The sequence below is a fragment of the Amblyraja radiata genome, chromosome 5 (assembly GCF_010909765.2).
Source record: "Amblyraja radiata isolate CabotCenter1 chromosome 5, sAmbRad1.1.pri, whole genome shotgun sequence".
NCBI lineage: Eukaryota > Metazoa > Chordata > Chondrichthyes > Rajiformes > Rajidae > Amblyraja > Amblyraja radiata.
Genome location: NC_045960.1, coordinates 104,083,245 through 104,107,197, shown reverse-complemented (window position 1 = coordinate 104,107,197; position 23,953 = coordinate 104,083,245). Strand labels below are relative to the sequence as shown.

General features: G+C 46.0%; 1 protein-coding gene across 2 annotated transcripts in view; it reads right to left on the bottom strand.

The window, feature by feature from the left end:
- The window catches only part of grik2 (glutamate ionotropic receptor kainate type subunit 2), a 495,196-nt gene that overhangs the window by 14,476 nt on the left and 456,767 nt on the right, over positions 1-23,953 (bottom strand). For both annotated transcript variants that reach the window (XM_033021917.1, XM_033021916.1), the window contains exon 15: positions 17,595-17,820. In XM_033021917.1, coding sequence (XP_032877808.1) covers positions 17,595-17,820 — 226 coding nt within the window. The remainder of the gene's footprint in view (positions 1-17,594; positions 17,821-23,953) is intronic.

Below are 23,953 nucleotides of genomic sequence, written 5' to 3'. Positions count from 1 at the left end.
TACTTACCACGAGTTTGATTTTTTTTTAAACTCGGGGGATCTCTTGGGTAAACTCGTATAGTGGGACAGGCCCTTTAGATTCATTGCTGAGCTTCAGGTAACAAAACACTCTGTATTTGAGCTCTGTGTGCTTACCAACTTATGTACAGATCTTGAGTCATCACACATTCCTATAGCGTGCAGGATAGTGCAAGTGGACGGGGATCGCTGGTTCTCCCTGTGACCTGCGTGGGTTTTCTCCGGGATCTCCGGTTTCCTCCCACTCTCCTAAAGGGGTTGTCCCACTGTGCGAGCTAATTCACGAGTCCTCACGAGTTTCCCCTGATTCGAACTCGGAGAATTACGGTAATAGCAACTTGTCGGTGCTTGGGGCTCTCGTGGACATGTTTCAACATGTTAAAAAATCTTCACGAGTCTTCACGAGCTTACTGCGTTTCCCGAGTACCTGCCGTTAGCGTTACGAGCTGCCAAGAGACATCCCAGGCTCCGACGTACCCGCTACGTACATTCTACGTGCTTACAACAAGTTTGATTTTTTTTTTAAACTCGGGAGAGCTCTTGAATTACCTCGTACAGTGGGACAGCCCCTTAAGACGTACAGGTTTGCAGGTTAATTGGCTTGGAATAAGTGTAAATTGCCCCTAGTGTGTGTAGGATAATGTTAATGTGCGGGAAGGCTGGTCGGCACGGAATCGGCGGGCAGAGGGGGCCTGTTTCCACGCTGTATCTCTAAACTGAACCAAAAACAAAGTGCTGTCGGTGTTGTTCAGTTGTTACTGTTCCCCAGTACAAAGAAAGTTATGTTCTTTCATACAAAATGCTGTGTTCGACAGCATGAAGAGGCAATCCTTTTCAGCCCAGCAGCTAGAGTGCTAAAGTGGTTGAGCATTTTGGTTCCAATTGTAAAATCATGAAAGTATGTCCAAGTGTAGCCAATCCTTTTACTGAGTCTGTTGGATAAGCTTTGTCAGTTCTCAACCAGCTTGCTTGGTGAACTGTCACATGCTAGCAAGCTTCCCTATTTGAGACGGGATGAAAATGCAACAAGCTCACGGTTGAGCAAACTCCAAGGTGCCTTTGATGACAGATGTGGAGGTCAGAGTGCCACAGATATCCTCTGCCATCCATTGCAAACGGGAGTTTATTCCAAGACAAGCAGCATCCCTTTAGAAATAAAAACAGTGCTGAACCAGTTCAGTTCAGTTTAGATACACGCGCAGAAACAGATCCTTTGTCACACCGAGTCCGATCTCCTACACATTAACATTATCCATCATACACTAGGGGCAATTATACTAAGCCAATTAAACTACAAATCATGTTTCCGATCTTTTATATGAAAAACATTCTTGATTAGTACGGGTGTCAGAGGTTATGGGGAGAAGGCTGATGGGGCGAATGGCCTATTTCTGCCCCTCGTACTTATAAACATAATATCTCGGCAATATAATATTGTTCCGGAAGATGTTCTTCTATTGAGGAAAAACAATTTAAATGTTATTTATACACTGCAGCGGCTACATTAGTGATTTCATGAGGACAAGGATATGCATACTCGGTTTATTGTTCTTTTGTAAAAAATCAACTGTATTTAAATTTTATGCTGTGAAATTAATCTTTCATTTGAATCACTGGGTTGAATAAAATTGGAAATTGATGTGTATTTTTTAACATATTATTAGTGAACTTTTGTTTTTACAGATGAAGGCCAGCTGTTAACACGCAAACATTATCATTACAAAGAACTATCTCTGTTCCCCTAGCAATGATTACAGCCCCTGACATACACATTGGTTATTTTAGGCTAATTACAGTTTTTCATGTTTGCACATTTCAATTTTGCACTCTGCATGCTAAACTAAAGCATTAAACCCCAACAAGCCAATTGAGTGATAATGCACGAACTGACATTGAAGCATTTTCTTTCAGATCATGTAAAAAAAGTTTCAACAAACTGATGAGCCATGGTCACTTGCCGTTTATAACAGAATGAATATGACGTTTGTCCGTCAAGAATCTTAATACACAGATGAAAGCATTTTCTTCAAATTGGTCGCCACCGTTTATAATCTTTCCATTGTTTTTGACATAATTTTAACTCCATTTCCCACTGTGAGTTGATACATTCTATCTTATCCATCCCAAATCTAACAAATAGCTCAGCCCATTGTTAATGTAGCATTATTAAGGGTGGCATGGTGGCACAGAAGTAGGGCTGCTGCCTAACAGCTGCCTGCACGGAGTTGGTACGTACATCAGTCATTGAAAGTAGGCATGCAGGTGCAGCAGGCAGTGAAGAAAGCGAATGGTATGTTGGCATTCATAGCAAAAGGATTTGAGTATAGGAGCAGGGAGGTTCTACTGCAGTTGTACAGGGCCTTGGTGAGACCACACCTGGAGTATTGCGTGCAGTTTTGGTCTCCTAATCTGAGGAAAGACATTCTTCCATAGAGGGAGTACAGAGAAGGTTCACCAGACTGATTCCTGGGATGTCAGGACTTTCATATGAAGAAAGACTGGATAGACTCGGCTTGTACTCGCTGGAATTTAGTAGATTGAGGAGGGATCTTATAGAAACTTACAAAATTTTTAAGGGGTTGGACAGGCTAGATGCAGGAAGATTGTTCCCGATGTTGGGGACGTCCAGAACAAGGGGTCACAGTTTATGGATAAGGGGGAAGTCTTATAGGACCGAGATGAGAATTTCTTTTTTCACACGGAGAGTGGTGAATCTGTGGAATTCTCTGCCACAGAAAGTAGTTGAGGCCAGTTCATTGGCTATATTTAAGACTGAGTTAGATGTGGCCCTTGTGGCTAAAGGGATCAGGGGGTATGGAGAGAAGGCAGGTACAGGATACTGAGTTGGATGATCAGCCATGATCATATTGAATGGCGGTGCAGGCTCGAAGGGCCTAATGGCCTACTCCTGCACCTATTTTCTATGTTTCTATGTTCTCCCCAAGACCTGCGTGGGTTCCAGTTTCCTCCCACACTCCAAAGACATACAGGTTGTGGAAGAAGGAACTGCAGATGCTGGTTGAAACGGAAGATAGACACAAAATGCTGGAGTAACTCAGCGGGACAGGCAGCATCTCTGGAGAGAAGGATTGGATGACGTTTCGGTTCAAGCCCCTTTTTTCAGACTTTTGTGTCTATCTTCAGATTTGTAGATTAATTGGCTTCGATAAAATAACTAAACTAACCAAAATAACTAAACTAACTTTAACAAATAGCTCGGCCCATTACTAATATAGCAGCTTCAAATCTCCTGGAATCAGCTCAAATGTGCCTGTCATAACTGATCTACAGTTTATCATTAAAGGCATGTCAATGATGGCCATTATCAGATTTCTGTTACCACCAGCGTAAAGTTGCTGCCTTACAGTGCCAGAGACCTGACTACGGGTGTTGTCTGTACAGAGTTTGTACGTTCTCCCCATGACCACGTGGGCGACATGGTGTACGTTCTCCGTGTGACCTAGTGTCTTGGATAGTTAGTGTACGGGGGTAATCGCAGGTCGGCACATTCTCAGTGGCCCGTTTCTGCACTGTATCTCTAAAGTCTAAAGTTAGTAAAATTGGAGCAAATGTCGGCATTGCAAAGCAAACTTCCTGGTCTTCATTTTTCTGGTATCACAAACATACTTCCATTTAAAAAAAAGTAATTTACAGGATAAAGATATCAGTAAGAAAGAATATATTTACCATAGCCAAATGTTCTTGCGAAGATAGTGGTGAACCACCATCTTATATAACATAGAACAGTACAGAAGAAAGACACAAAATGCTGGACTAACTCAGTGGGGCAGGCAGCATCTCTGGAGAGGAGGAATGGGTGACGTTTCGGGTCGAGACCCTTCTTCAGACTAAAGAAGGCACGAAACGTCACCCATTCCTTCTCTCCAGAGATGCTGCCTGTCCCGATGAGTTACTGCTGCATTTTGTGTCTATCTCAAGTGGATATGTTGTGCCAACGAGAATAACTGAGTAGGCTTCTGTCTGACTATGTGGCTGACAGGGATATGGGCCAAACGCAGGCAGGTGGGACTGGTGTAGATGGGGGACATGTTGGCCTGTGTGGGCAAGTTGGGCCGAAGGGCCTGTTCCCACGCATTATGACTCTGTGACTCTCCTGTCTGTGAGTATAGGCAACATCCACAAACTGACGCAGTTGAAATGCCCCTCCATATCTAGGCCCATTCAGATGGATCGATGATTGAGTGGTGGCAATCCAAACAGCAAAATGTTTGCAGCAAAGCTAAATGTTTCCAGTTGATAATGAAAGAAAAGATCCTCTTCATTATAACTTGGACAAAGACAAAACGTGGATTAGAACCAGCAAGTGTAAAACATCAATGGAATATAAAAAAAAGAGCTAAATGGCTGTTGGAATTGAAACAATCTGAAAGCAAATTTAGTCAAACACATCCATAAAAAAACTCTGAACAAAAAAGGAAATGAATCACAGAAGATTGCAAATAGTCTTCCTCCCCTCGGAACAACACTGCAGAAAGTCACCATTAAAGGGATCATTATTTTGTCAGCAACAGCTATAAAAAGCAATTTAACATCTAATTATCCAAACAAACAAGAAACAAAAAGGCACCTCTTAAATTAGAAGAAAGGAGGAACTGCCGATGCTGGTTAAACCATTCTTAAGGGGTTGGACAGGCTAGATGCAGGAAGATTGTTCCCGATGTTGGGGAAGTCCAGAACAAGGGGTCACAGTTTAAGGATAAAGGGGGAAATCTTTTAGGACCGAGATGAGAAAAACATTTTTCACACAGAGAGTGGTGAATCTGTGGAATTCTCTGTCACAGAAGGTAGTTGAGGCCAGTTCATTGGCTGTATTTAAGAGGGAGTTAGATGTGGCCCTTGTGGCTAAAGGGATCAGGGGGTATGGAGAGAAGGCAGGTACAGGATACTGAGTTGGATGATCAGCCATGATCATATTGAATGGCGGTGCAGGCTCGAAGGGCCAAATGGCCTACTCCTGCACCTATTTTCTATGTTTCTATGTTTCTAAACCACAATAGGGCACAAAGTGCTGGAGTAAATCAGCGGGTCAGGCAGCATCTCTGGATAGGTGACACTTTGCGTCGGGAACCTTCTTCAGACTAATTGTAAAGAGGAGAGAAAAAGTTGGAAGAGGGGAGGGGCAGGACAAAGCCTGGAAGGTTATAGGTCAACACAGGTGAGGAGCAGGGCAGTCCGATGGGCATGTGCAGGAAGGGACTAAGACCCGTGAGCATTAAACATTACAGGGGTTCAGAAAGGATGCCCGACTCCATCTTCCCAAGCAAAAGAGCATCATGTACAGGCAGGTGAGATCAGATTAACTTGGCATCATATTCAGCACAAACATTGTGGGCCGAAGGGCCAGTTCCTGTGTTGTACCTAGAACATGAAACATAGAACAGTACAGCGCAGGAACGGACCCTATGACCACATGGTCCATATCCCTCTATTCCCTGCACTAACGTGTACCTATCTAGAAGCATCTTAAACACCACTGTAGTATCTACCTGCACCACCGCTGACAATGCATTCCATGCCCCCCACCACACTCTGTGTAAAAAAAACCTTGTCACAAAAATATTCTTCAAGTCCGTCATCAAACTTCTGAATGATCTTACATCAGCTAGGGGACTGTCCGATTCACCTCCACCCTATTGCGGCCATTAGACTTTGTCTATGGAACTGTTGCTCTACAATGCTGAGAACTATATTCTGCACTCTGTATCTTCCCTTTGCCATACCTATTGCACTTGAGTTTGACCTGGTTGTAATTATGGATGGTATTTTCTGATCTGATAGGATAGCATGCAAAACTTTTCACTCTACCTTGGTCCATGGGACAATAAGCCGCAACTTCGTAAGCTATTGGAGCAGAATTAGGCCATTCAGCCCATCAAGTCTACTCCGCCATGTAATCGTGGCTGATCTAGCTTTCCCTCTCAACCCATTTCTTCTGCCCTCTCCACATAACCCCTGACACCCGAACTAATCAAGAATTTGTCAATCTCTGCCTTAAAAATATTCATTGACGGCCTCCACGGCCGTCTGTGGCAATGAATTCCATAATCAACCTAAACCCTAAGCACAGGCACGGGCGGCACGATGGCGCAGCGGTAGAGTTGCTGCCTTACAGCTCCGTGTTCGATCCTGACTACGGGTGCAGTCTGTACAGAGTTTGTACATTCTCCCCGTGACCTGCGTGGATTTTCTCCCAGATCTTCAGTTTCCCTCCCACACTTCAAAAACGTACAGGTTTGTTGGTTAATTGGCTTGGTATAAATGTATAAATGTAAAATTGTTCTTAGTGTGTGTTGGATAGTGTTAGTGTGCCGGGATCTTGGTTTGGTGCGATCCCCGCACATTAACAATATCCTACACACACTAGGGACAATTTTGAAGGGTCTGTTTCTGCGCTGTATCTCTAAACTAAACTTCTTCTTCTTCTTATCGAGTCCACACACAAGATTAGAAGTTGTTCAGCCAGAGATGAACACACATCTCGGCGTCTGCATACAATGGTGTCTGACTTGCGCTTCTTGTGCGTGCTGGTGGAAAGATTGGTGGAAACAGGGCCGCGATGTGAACGCTCTTCCCTTGACCCCTAAACTAAACTAAACTAAATAACAATAAACGTAAAACTAAACCCAAAGCACAAGCAGGCGGCAACAAGAAAGTAAAATCTTCCTCTTGAGAGAGGCCGAGCACTTTATCCTTGTACCATATTGGATCAGGATTGTGGATTCAGCCAGCATTTTCATTAAAAATGCAACATTAGTACATTTTTACTAAGAACACTTCAGCCTGCTCTGACTGTACAATGATGTGAGTGCATCCATTATCAGATAAATGCTGTTTGTTAAAAAATAATCCGGTAATTGATGCAATAAAACTCTGCCGATAAATCACATAAACTCAATCAAGAGTTTCTCCTTGGACTTGATAAAATAAGAACTGTAGCGCGATGGTCCCTAACAAGATTTGTGAACGCAGGTTTTCAGGGCCAATGAGGAATGTGTTCACTCTATCGTACATTGGGAGTCCTTCATGTCAAGTAGTTCTGCTAAGAGCTTTCAAATGAAAGAGATATTTTGGCAGAATTCTAGACGCCACGAGCTTAGATAGTGCTGTTCCCAGGCCTGCCCCCCACATTATCAATGTCTTTCTGAGAGAAAATATATATTTATACGACAAAATATGTTTATACTACAACAATTAACTGATTTGTTTCCCCCCCCCCCCCCTTTCAAATATTTGTCATTGAGACATACAGCATGGAAACAGGCCCTTCGGCCCAACTTGCCCACACAGACCAACAATTGGCCTATCAGGGAACCACTCTGTGTGAGGTCATCAGTTGACCGGCCTGATATTTTTAGTTAGGTTTAGTTTTGTTTAGTTTAGAGATACAGCGTGGAAACAAATCCTTCGGCCTGTTCGGAGATGAGGAGGAATTTCTTTAGTCAGACGGTGGCGAATCCGTGGTATGGGGTTGAGAGGGAAAGATAGATGAGCCATGATTGAATGGCGGAGTAGACTTGATGGGCCGAATGGCCTAATTCTGCTTTAGTTTAGTTTCGTTTCTGCTTCTAGAACTTATGAACCTATTCATTAACATTAATAATAATAATAATGGATGGGATTTATATAGCGCCTTTCTAATACTCAAGGCGCTTTACATCGCATTATTCATTCACTCCTCAGTCACACTCAGTGGTGGTAAGCTACTTCTGTAGCCACAGCTGCCCTGGGGCAGACTGATGGAAGCGTGGCTGCCAATCTGCACCTACGGCCCCTCCGCCCACCACCAATCACTCACACACATTCACACACAGGCAAAGGTGGGTGAAGTGTCTTGCCCAAGGACACAACGACAGTATGCACTCCAAGCGGGATTCGAACCGGCTACCTTCCGGTCGCCAGCCGAACACTTAGCCCATTGTGCCATCTGTCGTCCTATTAAACATTAAACACAACAACAGTATGAGAAAACAAAAACTGGCGTTTCAACCACAGGGTTTTATAGAATGGTTGGAAAACTCCAACAGTGGCAGTCTCACGCCCCCATTGTTCTCTTGGTGCATCCTCCCACCAGCACGTCCTCTCTCCCCACATCCAACTCACCATCTCCGGGGTGTCATAGAAACATAGAAAATAGATGCAGGAGTAGGCCCATTCAGCCCTTCGAGCCGGCACCATCATTCAATATGATTATGGCAAATCAGCCAAAATCAGTACCCCGTTCCTGCTTTTTCCCCATATCCCTTGATTCCGTTAGCCCTAAGAGCAACATCTAACTCTCTCTTGAAAACATCCACTGAATTGGCCTCCACTGCCTTCTGTGGCAGAGAATTCCACAGATTCACAACTCTCTGGGTGAAAAAGTTTTTCCTCATCTCAGTCCTAAATGGCCTACCCCTTATTCCTAAACTGTGACCCCTGGTTCTGGACTCCCCCAATATGGGGAACATTTTCCCTGTCACAGTGGCACAGCGGTAGAGATGCTGCCTTACAGCGCCAGGGACTTGGGTTCGATCCCGACTACTGATGCTGACTGTGCGGAGTTTGCACATTCTCCCCGTGACCTGCGTGGGTTTTCTCCGGGTGCTCAGGTTTCCTCCCACACTCCAAAAGCCTACAGGTATGTCGGTTAATTTGGCTTCTGTAATAAAATTGCTAAATTGTCCCTGGTGTGCAGGATAGTAATAGTTTGTACGTTCTCCCCGTGACCTGTGTGGGTTTATCTCCAAGATCTTCTGTTTCCTCCCACACTCAAAAGCCGTACAGGTTTGCAGGTTAATTAGCCTGGTATACATGTAAATTGTCCCTAGTGTGTGTTGAAACAGTGCTAGTGTGCGGGGATCAAGGGGTTTGGGGAGAAGGCAGGAACGGGGTACTGATTTTGGATGATCAGCCATGATCATATTGAATGGCGGTGCTGGCTCGAAGGGCCGAATGGCCTACTCCTGCACCTATTTTCTATGTTTCTATGGATCGCTGGTCGGTGCTGGTCAATGAGCCAAAGGGCCTGGCTCCATGCTGTATCTCTGAATGAAAGCTAAACTAATCGGTAAGTTTCAATATCCATTGTGATTCTTCAACTGTGTGTGTGTGTGTGTATGTGCAGTACAATAGGTACTGTCAGTATCATCGTTTAAAAACGGTGAATGCTGACAGGTTTGTCATCATCACTCCTGCACAATCGGAGCCACATTGTCTGCATTGTGCACAGATCTCGTCTGACAGAGTGATGGTATGAACTGTTCCAGCAGTCGTTTCAACATAGACATCACGTATCGCGATTGCAGAGATCACGTTACTGCTGATACAATTTTAGGCTCCACCGAGTTTGGAGATACGGCGCGGATACAGTCCTTTCGGCCCACCGGGTCCACGCCGACCAGCGATCCCCGCACGTTAACACTATCCTACACTCACGAGGGACGATTTTTACATTTATACCAAGCCAATTCACCTACAAACCTGCACGGCTTTGGAGTGTGGGAGGAAACTGAAGATCTCGGAGAAAACCCACGCAGGTCTCGGGGAGAACGTACAAACTCCGTGCAGATAGCACTCGTAGTCGGGATTGAACCCACGTCTCCGGCGCTGTATTCGCTGCGCCATCGTGACCGCAACGTTGTTAAACGTTATCGCAGCTTCGACCTGGTGTTTGGTCACCAACATTGTCCCCTCCAAGAGCCTATACATAATACAGGCATCTCATTTCTGATAATTTATAGCTTGAAGAATGGTGTTTTATGCTGAGCACAAGATGAATAATTCATGGGTCTCCGCTCCTGATGGCAGTGTGACTCAGAGCAAGTTGCAGAGGTCTCATGGAATAACATTTGTCGCATCACCAAATTGAATTGGCTGGGTTAAACAATGCAAGATTACTTTTTTACTTTTCTAATACAGTGAAGGATTTGTAGCATTGCAAGATAATATGAGAGCATTTATCAGTGGGGTCAGTTGTCAGACCTTCTGCCTTTTGACGTGCTTGCAGCATGAAAGAATTAATCAAAGGTGATTCACAGTGTCTGACAGCCGACACATTGTCTTTTAGTTAGGAACTGCCTCTATCTTTAACAGTCACGCCAGCAAGTAGCAGTGAGCTCACTTCGTGGCAATGCATCTCTATTTCTCTCAGGCATTCCAAGGGGGGGGGGGGGGGTCAAGGATGACCAGTTCCGCCTCTAGTTTTATGGCCGACGAGGTTGTCAATGCAAGACACACAAATTGCCACAGATCAGGCAGCCAGTGCTTGGCAGGGGGTGGTATCATTGAGTCCCAGAGTGATACAGTGTGTAAACAAACAAACCCACCGGCCCAGCTTGCCCACACCGATCAACATGCCCTATACTAGTCCCACTGCCTGCGTTTGGCCCATATCTTTCAAAACCTGTGCTATCCATGTACCTTCTTAAAAGCTGCAACAGAGCCTGCCTCAACTACCTCCTCTGGCAGCTCATTCCATACACCTACCACCCTTTCAATGTAAAAGTAAAGGGCCTGTCCCACGCGCATGCGACCTGCATGCGGCAAGCGCGACCTAAAGGGCCGGTCCCACCAGCATGCGCCTGCATGGGACAAGCGCGACCTAACCAGAAGCTGGGGCCGCGCGGAGGTCGAGTGAGTGACATGAAGTTCAAGCGAAGTCCGCGGGAAATATCGCGCGTGACGTACGGCGTCGAGGCGGCTGCGGGCCGGCAGGCCGTTGTCGCGCGGAATTTTTGAACACGGTCAGTTTTTCGGAGCCCCGCGCGATGTCAGGACCAGCTCCGCACATCTCCATACGGCTCCGGCGATCGAAGTGAGACCGGCCCCGCGAGGCCGTACGGCTCAAGCGACCACGTTAGGTCGCGCTCGCCGCATGCAGGCGCATGCTGGTGGGACCGGCCCTTTTGGTCGCGCTTGTCGCATGCAGGTCGCATGCTCGTGGGACAGGCCCTTTACCCTTCAGATTACTATAAAATCTTTTCCTCCTCACCTTAAACCAATGGCCTCTGGTTCTCCATTCCTCTACTCTGGGCAAGAGACTCTGTGCATCCAACCTATCTATTCCTCTCAAGATTTTATATACCTCTATAACATCGCACTTCATCCTCCTGTGCTCCAGGGAATAGAGTCATAGAGTCCTAGCTCACTCAACCTCTCCCTATAGCTCAGACCCTTGAGTCTGGCAACATCCTCGTAAATCATCTCTGTACGCTTTCCAACTTGTCAACATTGTGGTGGGTGGGTGAGAGAGCCCGGAATGAAGGCGAGGAGACAGGCAAATTCTGCAGAGGCTTTAATGAGCACAGCACACTACTCTCTGCTTCAGTGAGAGACTCAAGACTGGTCTCGCGCCAAAAATCCCTGCTCTTATCTTCGCAGCTGGGAGCCGCGCCCTGACCTGTCCATGAAGTGCCGAGAGGGATGAACCAGGGAGTGACCTACACCCCAGGAACCTCCACAATATCTTTCCAGCAACATGGTGCCCAGAACTGAACACAATACTGCAAATGTGACCTCACCAACATCGTATATAGCTGCAACAGGATCTCCTAACATCGATGCAGACAGGTGGACAGTGAATGGATAGTGTGTGAGGTGATGCTCCTCTTCAGTAACTTATTCTGGGTCACTACGGATGAGTGACAGCCAGACTGTCAATGCCATCCCCGCCACTCCTTCTTCATTCTAATCAAACATGGACTGGGAATTCATCAACGAGGCTCTGAGAACATCTTGCTTTAGCACAGAGCAATATTTTGGGAGATAAACACAAAAGGCTGGAGTAACTCAACGGGTCAGGCAGCATCTCTGCAGAAAAAGGAATTGGTGACATTTATGGTCGAGACACCTCTTCAGACTAAACACAATGTTCTTCAGTCTGAAGAAGGGTCTCGACCCAAAACGTCACCTATTCCTTTTCTCCAGAGATGCTGCCAAGCGTGCTGAGTTACTCCAGCATTTTGTGTCTATCTTCGGTGTAAACCAGCATCTGCAGTTCCTTCCTACACAGATGTATATTTTGGAAAGCTGGTCATGGGCATGCAGGTGACTCGACTCCCCATTTGCGATGGGGCGATAGCACAACGGTAGAGCTGCTGCCTCACAGCGCTAGAGACACGGGTTCGATCCTGACCATGGGTGAACATACGGAGTTTGTACGTTCTTCCTGTGAATGCGTGGGTTTTCACCAGGAGCTCCCGTTTCCTCCCCCACTCCAAAGATGTATGGGCTTGTAGGTTAATTAGGCTAAAGTCTAATGTTTAGTTTAGCTTACTTTAATGATACAGCATAGAAACAGGCCCTTTGGCCCACCGGGTCTGCACCAACCAGCGATCCACGCACATTAACACTATCCTACACACACTGGGGATAATTTTAGATTTATACTAAACCAATTAATCTACAAAACCTGTACGTCTTTGGAGCGTGGGAGGAAGCTGACGATCTCGGAGAAAACCCACGCAGGCCACGGGGGGAGCGTACAAACTCTGCACAGGCAGCACCCGCCGTCAGGATCGAACCCGGGTCTCAGGCACTGTAAGGCAGCAACTCTACCGCTGTGCTCGGCCAAAGTTTAAATGTGCGAGGATCGCTGGTCGGAGCAAACCCGGTGGGCCGAAGGGCCTGTTTCCGCGCTGTATCTCTAAACTAAAGTAAACTAAACTAAAGGCCCTGTCCCACGATGCGAATTTACACAAGAGCTCTCCCGAGTTTAAAAAAAAAGTACGTAGAATGTACGTAGCAGGCACGTCGGAGCTCGTGGATGTCTCGTAACGGCTCGTAATGCTCACCGCAGGTACTCGGGAAACGCGGAAACTCATGAAGTTTTTTCAACAGTGTGAAAAATGTCCAAGAGTAAAGAAATACTCATGATGAAGTACCACGAGTTTGATTTTTTTTTTTAAACTCGGGAGAGCTCTTGGGTGAACTCGCACCGTGGGACAGGGGCTAAAAGCTAAACAAGCATTCTTCCTGAGACAACTATGAAATAAAAATCTTCAGGAAAAGTTTTGATCAGCCACTGCGCCGATTTTGGGTTTAAATATTTGAATTGCGCTGTTCCCACTGTCTGAGTGTATCTGCAATGAAATTTGGCATGTCTCCCTCCACATTTATATTTTATCCAGAATACACCAGAGAACGTCTATTCCTTTAATCTCTACTCCGAGGCCTCTGCTTCATTTAATTTGAAGCTTGTTCCCCATGAAGATGTTTGTTGAAAGGAATTTGATGCAAGTTTGAGAAATCTGTCTCACTTGGTCGTGGTGACCTGTGGATTCCAGTTTTGAAGTCTTGCATTGATTTTTATCTGTTGTTTTGCAACGCTGGAGGAGTCTAGACAATGCCATTCAGACATTGTTTCCACTAGTGGGAGAGTCTAGGACCAGAGGCCACAGCCTCAGAATACCTTTAAGGGCCAGTCCCACTGTATGAGGTAATTCAAGAGCTCTTCCGAGTTAAAAAAAAAAATCAAACTCATGGTAAGTACGTAGAATGTACGTAGCGGGTACGTCGGAGCTCGGGGACATCTCTTAGCGGCTCATAACGCTAACGGCAGGTACTCGGGAAACGCGGTAAGCTCGTGAAGATTTTTCAACATGTTGAAAAATGTCCACGAGAGCCCTGAGTACCTACGAGCGGCTATTACCGTAATTCTCCGAGTTCGATTCAGGGGAAACTCGGGAGAACTCTTGAATTACCTCGTACAGTGGGACAGGCCCTTTAGAAAGAGGTGATGAGAAACCTATTTAGTCAGATGGTGGCGAATCTGTGGAATTCATTGCCACAGACGGCTGTCAAGTCAATGGATATGATTAAGGTGGTGATTAACAAATTCCTGATTAGTAAGGGCATCCGGGGTTGTGGGGAGAAGGCAGGAGAATGGGGTTGAGAGGGAAAGATAGAGTGGCCATCTTCATTGAAGAACTGAGGGTTGTGGAAACTGGCACAGAAGAGGAGTAGAGCCTAGTATAGATCAGCCATAATCATAGAGTCTTACAGCATGGAAGTAGGCCCTTCAGCCCAACTTTTCCAAGGGTACCTGAATCAAGAACTAGAGGACATAGCTTCAGGTGAGAGGAGAAAGGTTTAATAAGAACCTGAGAGGCAACTTTTACACACAGAGGGTGGTGCGATATATGGAATGAGCTGCCTGGGGAAGTAGTTGAGACAGGTACTATAACAACATTTAAAAGGCATTTGTGTAGGTAGATAGATAGGTTCTTGATTTGTACGGGTGTCAGGGGTTATGGGGAGAAGGCAGGAGAATGGGGTTAGGAGGGAGAGATAGATCAGCCACGATTGAATGGTGGAGTAGACTCGATGGGCCGAATGGCCTAATTCTGCTCCTAGTACATTTCAACTAATGACATGAGGTTTCCCAATAAAAACCAGACGTGACAGCCAGAACAAACGCAAATATTGCAAATGCTGAAAAATATAAAACGTAAACTGAAAATGCCGGAAATACACAGCAGGTTTGAGAGAGTCTGAGAGATGAGTAGAAGCTAAATATTAGACTTTAGAGAGCCAGCTCGGAAACAGGCCCTTCGGCCCATCGTGTCTGCGCCGACCAGCGATCCTGGTATACTAGCACCATCCTACATACTAGGGATGATTTTTCAATTTTACCGAAGCCAATTAACCGACAAACCTGCACTTCTTTGGAGTGTGGGTAGAAGCCAGAGCTCCTGGAGAAAACCTACGCAGGTCACAGGGAGAACGTACAAGCTCCGTTCAGACAGCACTAGTAGTCAGGATTTAACACGGGCCTCTGGCACTGTGAGGCAGCAACTCTACCGCTGCGCCAACGTGCCGCCCACTGTATCACGGAAGTACAGCACTCTGCTAAAACCATCACTTGAACTGAATGACGACACTACATTTTGGTTTGAGTGTATGAACATGTGAACTAGGAATAGGAGTGGGTTGTTGACACCTCACGTATGCCCTATCATTGAATGAAATGAACACATTCATGGCCTGTCCTGGGTAACCTTTAAAACATTAGATGATCAAAAACCTACATAGAGTGACAGAGTGACACATTGTGGACATAGGCCCCTCGGCCCAACTTGCCCACACTGGCCAACAATGCCCCAGCCCCGCTAGTCCCACCTGCCTGTGCTTGGCCCATGTCCACTTGCACTGTCCTTTGAGCAAGAGAGTTCTGAAAGCTCATAATTAGAATCATAGAGCATGGAAATAGGCCCTTCAGCCCATCTAAGACCTCAAGAAATTGCAGAGAATTATGGACACATGAATGGACACAGCCATAGATGATACCCCATCTGCGTTCGAACCATCCCACCTTTGCTATCGTTGTACCCAAGAACAAATAGGTGACGGTCACGGTGGTGCAGCGGTAGAGTTGCTGCCTTATAGCGAATGCAGCGCCGGACTCCCGGGTTCGATCCCGACTACGGGTGCTGTCTGTACGGAGTTTGTACGTTCTCCCCGTGACCTGCGTGGGATTTTTCCAAGATCTACTGTTTTCTCCCACACTCCAAAGGCGTACAGGTTTGTACGTTAATCGTCTTGGTAAATGTAAAAATTGTCCCTAGTGGGTGTAGGATAGTGTTAATGTGCGGGGATCGCTGGTCGACGTGGACCAGGTCGGCCGAAGGGCCTGTAATCCGCGCTGTATTTCTAAACAAAACAAAACATCATTGTCTCTAGTGTCTGTGAAATGATATTATAGTACCTGCCTCAAATACCTCCTCTGTCAGGTCGTTCTATATACCCACCCCTCTCTGTGAAAAGGTTGTACCTCAAGTTCCTATTAAATCTTTCCCTTCTCATCTTAAACCTATATCCTCTAAATGGCTTGATTGTATTCATGTACTGTCTTTCTGCCGACTGGTTAGCGGGCAACAAAAGCTTTTCACTGTACCCGCTGACACAGGTGACAATAAACGACAATAGCAGCTGGAGAGAAACTGCCCCTGAATCTGGAGGTGTGCGTTTTCACACTTCTGTACCTCTTGCCGGATGGGAGAGGGGAGAAGAGGGAGTTTCCAGTGTGCGACTTGTCCTTGATTATGCTGCTGGCCTTGCCGAGGCAGCGTGGTGTAGATGGAGTCAATGGAAGGGAGGTTGGTTTGTGTGATGGTCTGGGCTGTGTCCATAATTCTCTGCAATTTCTTGAGGTCTTAGATGGAGGTACATTTTTGATACATATGACAATTAAACACTCTTGTCTCTTGATATTGCCAAAGAGCTTTATTCTGTCCTCTGCTGTGGACAGAATAAGCTTCAAATGCAAAAAGAACAGTAAGGGGCAAAAATCCTACTAGTATATGTATTACTCAAGCTGAGATCCATCCTCCAAATTTGATTTATTAAATGTGGCAAAACTGGCATTTTATGAGTGCCTATTGTAAGTAATTATAAAGGTACAGGAGCCTGAAGACTGCAATGTCCAGGTTCAGGAACAGCTTCTTCCCTACAGCCATTAGGCATTTAAACACCATAACCTCCAAAGAAGCTCTGAACTACATAGACTATTATTGTTTAAGAAAGAATTGCAGATGCTGGAAAAATCGAAGGTAGACAAAAATGCTGGAGAAACTCAGTGTGTGAGGCAGCAACTACGGAGAGAAGGAATAGGCGACGTTTCGGGTTGAGACCCTTCTTCAGACTGAAGAAGGGTCTCGACCCGAAACATCACCTATTCCTTCGCTCCATAGGCTATTATTGTTATTATTGCACTAATATAGTTTTTTTTGTTTGTGCACATATGTGTGCGTGGGTGTGTACATATTCATATATATGAGAGTATGTGTATATATGCACATACACCTAACAATTTTTTCTTGTTTATGATATTGTTTACATAGTACTTTGGTTGAAGAAGTGTCTCAACCCGAAACGTCAACCATTCCTTCTCTCCAGATGATGCCTGTCCCGCTGAGTAACTCCAGCATTTTGGGACTATGATTACACATTCTGTTGTGCTGCAGCCAGTAAGAATTTCATTGTTCTCTCTGGGACATTATGACAATACAACACTCTTGACTCTCGATGGTAATTTCCGCGCCAGTCCCATTAATAATAGAAATCATACACTAGATTCAGTTGTAAACATTGGTCTATTTGTCAAATGCAAACCATAATATATTGGCCTTCTTATTACATGTAAATCATACACATCGTCCTATTTCGTAAACTAATGAATAATTTAGCACTCGATTATAAAATTGATGTTAAACATTCTGGTGGGTATTTTGGTCAGGATCAAAATAATTATTAATGGAGACAACCTTGGATGCATTTTGTGCTTCCCATATACCGGCACATACATCATCGGGATTTATAGCCACAAAAAAAAACATTTTTTGCATATATTAGACAACAGCGGACATAGTCATGCAGAGAAAATGCATTAGTCAAGAGGTTAAATAATATGTTTATCCTGTGCAAAATGAACAGCGAGATTTACTTTCCCACGAAAAGAGAACGGCTTGAGATATTACAGCATTAAGAGACTCGTGTGCACAAATAGCTTGCAACGGCCACTTTCCGTTTTATTGTGCCCCTGATTCATTTGCATGATGTGCATTGGCTTCGCTACATACCCATAGGAGTGCCGACTCCGTACGCCTTGGAATCTATGAGGCCGCCGATCTGCGTCAAGTTGCAGTTCCTCTGGTTGACAAACTCGATGGTGGTCGATTCCATCAGCAAGGCGTAATCTGTGGTTAAAACCCGCTGGATCCCCTCCTCGTTGTTTTTGACCAGAGCCGTGTGCTGCCGGCTGCTCATGAAGGCCCACATCTTCTCATAGGTTGATATTTTGGATTTCTGCAAGAAATGTGAGAGGGGTAGAGAGAGGGGGAGGGGAAGGGGGAGAAGGGGAAGGGGAGGAGAGGGTGAGGGCAGGACAGGGGAAGGGGGAGAGAGGGAGATGGGGAGAGAGGGGAAGGGGGGAGAGGGGGAGGGAGGGAGAGGGGGAAGAAAAGGGAGAGGGGGAGGAAAAGGGAGAGAGGGGAAGTGGGAGAGAGGGTGATGGGGATAGAGGGCAAGGGGGGGAGAGGTAGAGGGAGAGAGAGGTGAAGGGAGGGAGAGGGGGAGGAAAAGGGAGAGGGGGGGAGGAAAAGGGAGAGGGGGGGAGGCAGAGAGGGAGGGGAAGGGGATAGAGGGAGGGAGAGGAGAGAGCGGTGAAGTAGAGAAGGAGGGGAGGCAGAGAGGTTAAGTTTTTAAGAGAGAGGAAGAGAGAGAGAGAGGGAGAGAGAGAGAGAGAGAAAGAGAGTGTTAAAAAATAAAACACAGCTGAATCCTAGTTCTGAATGGAAAATGAAATGCTGGCGTCAGTCAGTCAAGGGAAAGTAATGTTAAAAAGAACGGAACGAGTAATATTCCTGTCAAACTCCTTTTAATGTTCATAGCAAGGGAGCAGCTGAGGGCTGTAAAAGCCTGACAGGATACCCAGGCTATCATCAGTACAAAAACAATCACGATTTCTTCATCAGACGATCTGTTTCCACTGCTGACAGCAGTTTGCACAGCTCACCGAGCACAAATGGCAAAGCAACGAGAGAGATTTCAAAACGCCAGTGGAGTTGCCGACTGGAAAGCACACAGTTATTCAACGTGGAAACTCAACAATTAACATCAGAACTTCAGGGCAGCGCAGTGGCGCAGCTGGTTAGAGCTGCTGCCTCACACAGCGCCGGAGTTCCGGGTTTGATCCCGACCTCAGGTCCTGTCTGTGTGGAAGGTAGACAAAAATGCTGGAGAAACTCAGCGGGTGCAGCAGCATCTATGGAGCGAAGGAAATAGGCGACGTTTCGGGCCGAAACCCTTCTTCATGCTTGCGCCCCTGTCTGTGTGGAGTTTGCTCGTTCACCCTGTGACCGCTCGGGCTTCCTCCCGTGTTCCAAAGACGTGCGGGTTTGAAGGAGAATTGGCCCTGAGTGTGTAGGGAGTGGATGAGAAAGTGGGATAACATAGAAATGGTGTAAATGGCCATTGTGGACTTGATGGGCTGAAGGGCCTGTTTCGTAAGTTCACAAGTCATAGGCCATTCGGCCCATCAAGTCTATTCCTCCATTCAATCATGGCTGATCTACTGTATCTCTGTATTAAACCGGACTAAGCTGAAGAAAAATGCTGGCAGAAATTTATTTCCAAGCCTTGTGTGCGATGAAAGGTTGTGGGTTCAATGGAAATGCAGTCCTGGGAACTAGATAAGTCTGAAGTCTCAAACAGAGACAGCAGTTGCCCATTTCTCTCCACAGATGCTGCCTGATCTGTTCCTCCATCACTTTGTGTTTTGCTCATTGGTATTGGTATAATTATAATGTAACACAGATGCAACTTTAGCAATCCCTCTGTGTATCATATGTAGAGAGGGCTGAGCATGCACAAAGGAATCCACTGCCAGGCAGTTGTAGCCTTTACCAAGTTATTATCCTTGTAACTCAAAGGCGATCCACCTGACCAAGTCCCAAGTTATTCTTACATCCGCCCTCTCATCTCCACCACCCACTGATCTGTCATCCAATGTCCATCTGCCTCTCTGATCACTTGGATAGAGTGGATGTGGAGAGGATGTTTCCACTAGTGGGAGAGCCTAAGGCCAGAGGCCACAGCCTCAGAATACAAGGACATACCTTTAGAAAGGAGGAATTTCTTTAGTCAAAGGGTGGTGAATCTGTGGAAATTACAGCCAATGGATATTATTGAGGCAGAGATGGGTGGATTCTTAATTAGGCAGGGAGTCAGGGGTTATGGGGAGAAGGCAGGAGAATGAGGCTGAGAAAGGTGAGATAGATCAGCCTTGATGGGCTGAATGGCCTAATTCTGCCCCTACCACTCATGAACTTGGACAACCTTCCAATTACCAATTGACCAATTAACCATCCTCAGTCTCTGCCCAAGATGTGGTGAGCAGTGGCCTGTAGGGGGTAGATGCCAAGCTGGTGCCAAGCTCTTCATCCAAAGACCAGAGAGGAGGGTAGGGAAATCAATATACTAAGGACATAGGTTTAAGGTGAGAGGAGCAAGATTTAATAGGATCCCAAGGATCAACTTTTTTCCAGGCGGAGGGTGGTGGGAACATGGAACCAGCTGCCAGAGGAGGTAGTTGGGATAGGTATTGTAACAGCATTTAAAAGACACCTGGACAGGTACATAGATAGCAAAGGTTTGGAGAGTTATGGACCAAATGGAATTGGATTGGATGGGTCATCTTGGTCACCATGGACAGGTTGGGCCAAAGGGCCTGTTTCCATGCTGTATGAATTTATGAGTCTATCTCCTATAATCCCCGACATGGACGGAAGGAAAGACTTATTCCAAAGGACCAACAACTCCACAAGGTCCCAACCAACTGCCTTGATACAAATGAATAGTCCATTTATTTGGATGAACACATTAAGGAGCAAATGTGGGGCAGAAAACAAAGGGAAATCAAACGTAACTACAGTTCAAATACTGCAATAGTTATTAAGGATACATTTTCAAGCATTTACCTGCAATTTAAAACAAACAACTATTTAGCAGAGATGATCACAAAACTATTCATAAGTTCATAATCTATAGGAGCAGAATTAGACCATTCGCTCCCATCAAGTCTACTCCGCCATTCAATCATGGCTGAAATATCTTTCCCTCCCAACCCCATTCTCCTGCCTTCTCCCCATAAACCCCTGAAACCTGTACTAATCAAGAATCTGTCAATCTCTGCCTTAAAAATATCCATTGACTTGGCCCCCACAGCCTTCTGTGGCAATGAATTCCACAGATTCACCACCCTCTGACTAAAGAAATTCCTCCTCATCTTTGTAAAGGTGCCTCCTTTTATCCTGAGGCTATGGTCACTTGTCCTTGACTCTCCCATCAGTGGATACATCCTCTCCACATCCACCCTATCCAGGCCTTTCACTATTCGGTAAGTTTCCGAGGTCCCTCCCTTCATCCTTCTAAACTCCAGCAAGTACAGGCTTGACCATTGACTGTGCATGTGAATTTTACAGTGAGATAGACGATGCATTAGGTTGGCATGGACAAGTTGGGCCGAAGGGCCTGTTTCCGTGATGTATGACTGTATGATTCCTCAACCAAAACTCCAGCCCTCTGGCTGCACGTTGCTCTATCGACTCCCTTTTATTTTTCTCTTTCCATCTCTACGTTGCGTCTCATTTTGTTCCCTTGTTCGTAGTTATAATTGCGAAATAAAGATAAATGAATCCTGGAATGAGTCTGTTCCAACAATGAAGAGTATCTATGCAAATAATGATCTTTAATTTTGGGATTGTTACAGATTTTAGTTATTTGGACCAGTATATCTAATAAAATAGATTGAATATGAGAAAAACATCATTCAAATTAGCATTTTTTCCCCCCAGAATTATCCATTAAGCACTTAGTTCAAATTGACTGCATCGCTACTGTCATTTAAATAAGCTAATTTAAATAGTTTTCAAAGTAATGGCCTTACAGTGAAAGACTATAGATGATGGACATTTGAAATAAAATGGGTAATACTCTAAATGCTCAGCAGGTCACGCACCATCAGTCATGAGAAAAACAAGATTAAAACTTTAGTTTTCAGGAAAGGTCATCATTGTGAAACATTAATTCTTCCCTCTCCACAGATGCCGCCTGACCTGCTGAGGATTTTGATATATCAGTCCATAATAAAACAAAACCACTTTCCAAAGTCTCCAGCCCAGGGGTTCCCAACCTGTTTCGTCCCATTTACCCCTGCCAACTTTAATGGCACATCACAATGTTATTTCACTTATTTATGAACAACTAATGTTGTACAGATACCAGTATACCAGAACCAAACACAGTCAGTCAATGAGAAAAAATGTGTAGAGATCCAGAATCAACAAATCTGGGTAAGTTTACTCCAGGTTGGGAACCCTTGCTCTTGCCTTTAGACCTTAGAGATACAGCGGAGAAACAGGCCCTTCTGCCCAACGGGAGCGGCGCCCCAGTCCTACAGCCAGCACGGAGAAGAAACGCTAACTCCAACTCAGCCCTGCCTGTCCCGCTGGGTTAACTGACAGCACAGGACTGACGGGAATGGCAGCCCAGGTTACAGCCAGCGCGGAGAGGCAGAGCTACCTGCAGTTCAACCCTGCCTGTCCCGCCGGGTTAACCTACAGCCCTGCAGTGACCAGACATCAGCCCGGAGGAGTGGAGTTAGCACTTTGTCTCCACGTTGGCTGTAAGCCTGGGCCGCCACTGCTCCGATTTGAGCTGGAGTTAGCACTTCTTCCCTGCGCTGGCTGTCGGCCTGGGGCAAGACTCCAGTCTGACTCCTGACGTCTCCTTCCTCCCCTGGACGGGGGGTGGGGCACTCGCGAGGGGACGGGGATGGTCCAGTGACAGTTCGGCAGCACTTGCAGTGCCAAAGACCCAAGTTTGATGCTGGCTGCGGATGAGTCACAGGTCTGTGTACACAGGTCAGAGGCAGGGTTGCCGAGAGTGTTTATCACGGCTGGCCTTTGACAAATCCCATGATTCCTTGCGTTTTTCGGAATACCAAACTCGCTTATTGTCGACAGAGCCCAGACCTTCATACAGACCAACCTCCCTCCAATTGACTCCCTTCCACTGACTCCATTTACACCTCACGCTGCCTCGGCAAGGCCAGCAGCATAATCAAGGATGAGTCGCACCCTGGCCACTCCCTCTTCTCCCCTCGTCCACCAGGCAAAAGGTATAGAAGTGTGAAAACGCACACCTCCAGATTCAGGGACAGTTTCTTCCCAGCTATTATCAGGGAACGGAACCATCCTATCAACAACTAAATACATCATCCATCCTATCAACTAGATACAACAACCATCCTATCAACAAATTTCAGAGTGTCTCCGAGGATCCTCCAGTGCTTCTGGCCAGTGCTTCTATGCAGCCAGTGCTTCTACGCAGCGGCGGTGGAAAGCATCTTGTCTGGGAACATTACCATCTGGTTTGGGAATTGCTCTGCCAAGGACAAGAAGGCTCTGCAGAGAGTAGTGCGTTCGGCCGAACGCACTATGGGAACTTCACTTGCCCCCCTGCAGGAACTATACATCAGGAGGTGCAACTCCAGAGCCAACAATATCATGAGAGACCCCTTCCACCCCTGCAACGGACTGTTCCAGCTGCTACGGTCAGGCAAACGCCTCCGTTGCCATGCGGTGAGAACGGAGAGGTTGAGAAGGAGTTTCTTCCCAGAGGCCATTCGGACTGTAAACGCCTATCTCACCAGGGACTAACTCTACTGAACGTTTTTCCTTCCATTATTTATTATGTAAAAGAATATGTGTGTTATGATTGTGTTTATAGTTTGTTTGGTTGTTTGGTTGTTTGTCTTTTGCACAAAAGTCCACGAGCATTGCCACTACATACACATACGAGATTTCACTGCACATCTCGTATGTGTATGTGACAAATAAACTTGACTTGACTTGACTTGACTAAACTATAGAGCAGTCCTGAACTACTATCTACCTCACCGGAGACCCTCAGGCTTCCAATCTTTGATCGGACTTTACTGGACTTTACTTTTCACTAAACGTGATTCATCCTTTATCATGTATCCGTCCAGTGTGGATGGCACGAATGTAATCATGTATTATGTTTCCACTGACTGGTTAGCACGCAACAAAAGCTTTTCGCTGTACCTCGGTACATGTGACAATCAACAACTCAAACTTAGATCGAAGACAATTGGATGGAAAGGGTCTCGACCCGAAACGTCACCAATTCCTTCTCTTCAGAGATGCTGCCTGTCCTGCTGGGTTACTCCAGCATTTTGTGCCTCCCTTGGATGGAAAGCTGGCTTGGTCAGCGGGTGGTAGAGGATGGTTCTTTATCAGGTTGGAAGCCTGGGGTGGCAGGGAGCAAGAGATACCGAATGCAAGGCCAGATCAGGTGAGAATTAGGAAATTTGTCCGGTCAAGTCTACTCCGCCATTCAATCATGGCTGATCTAT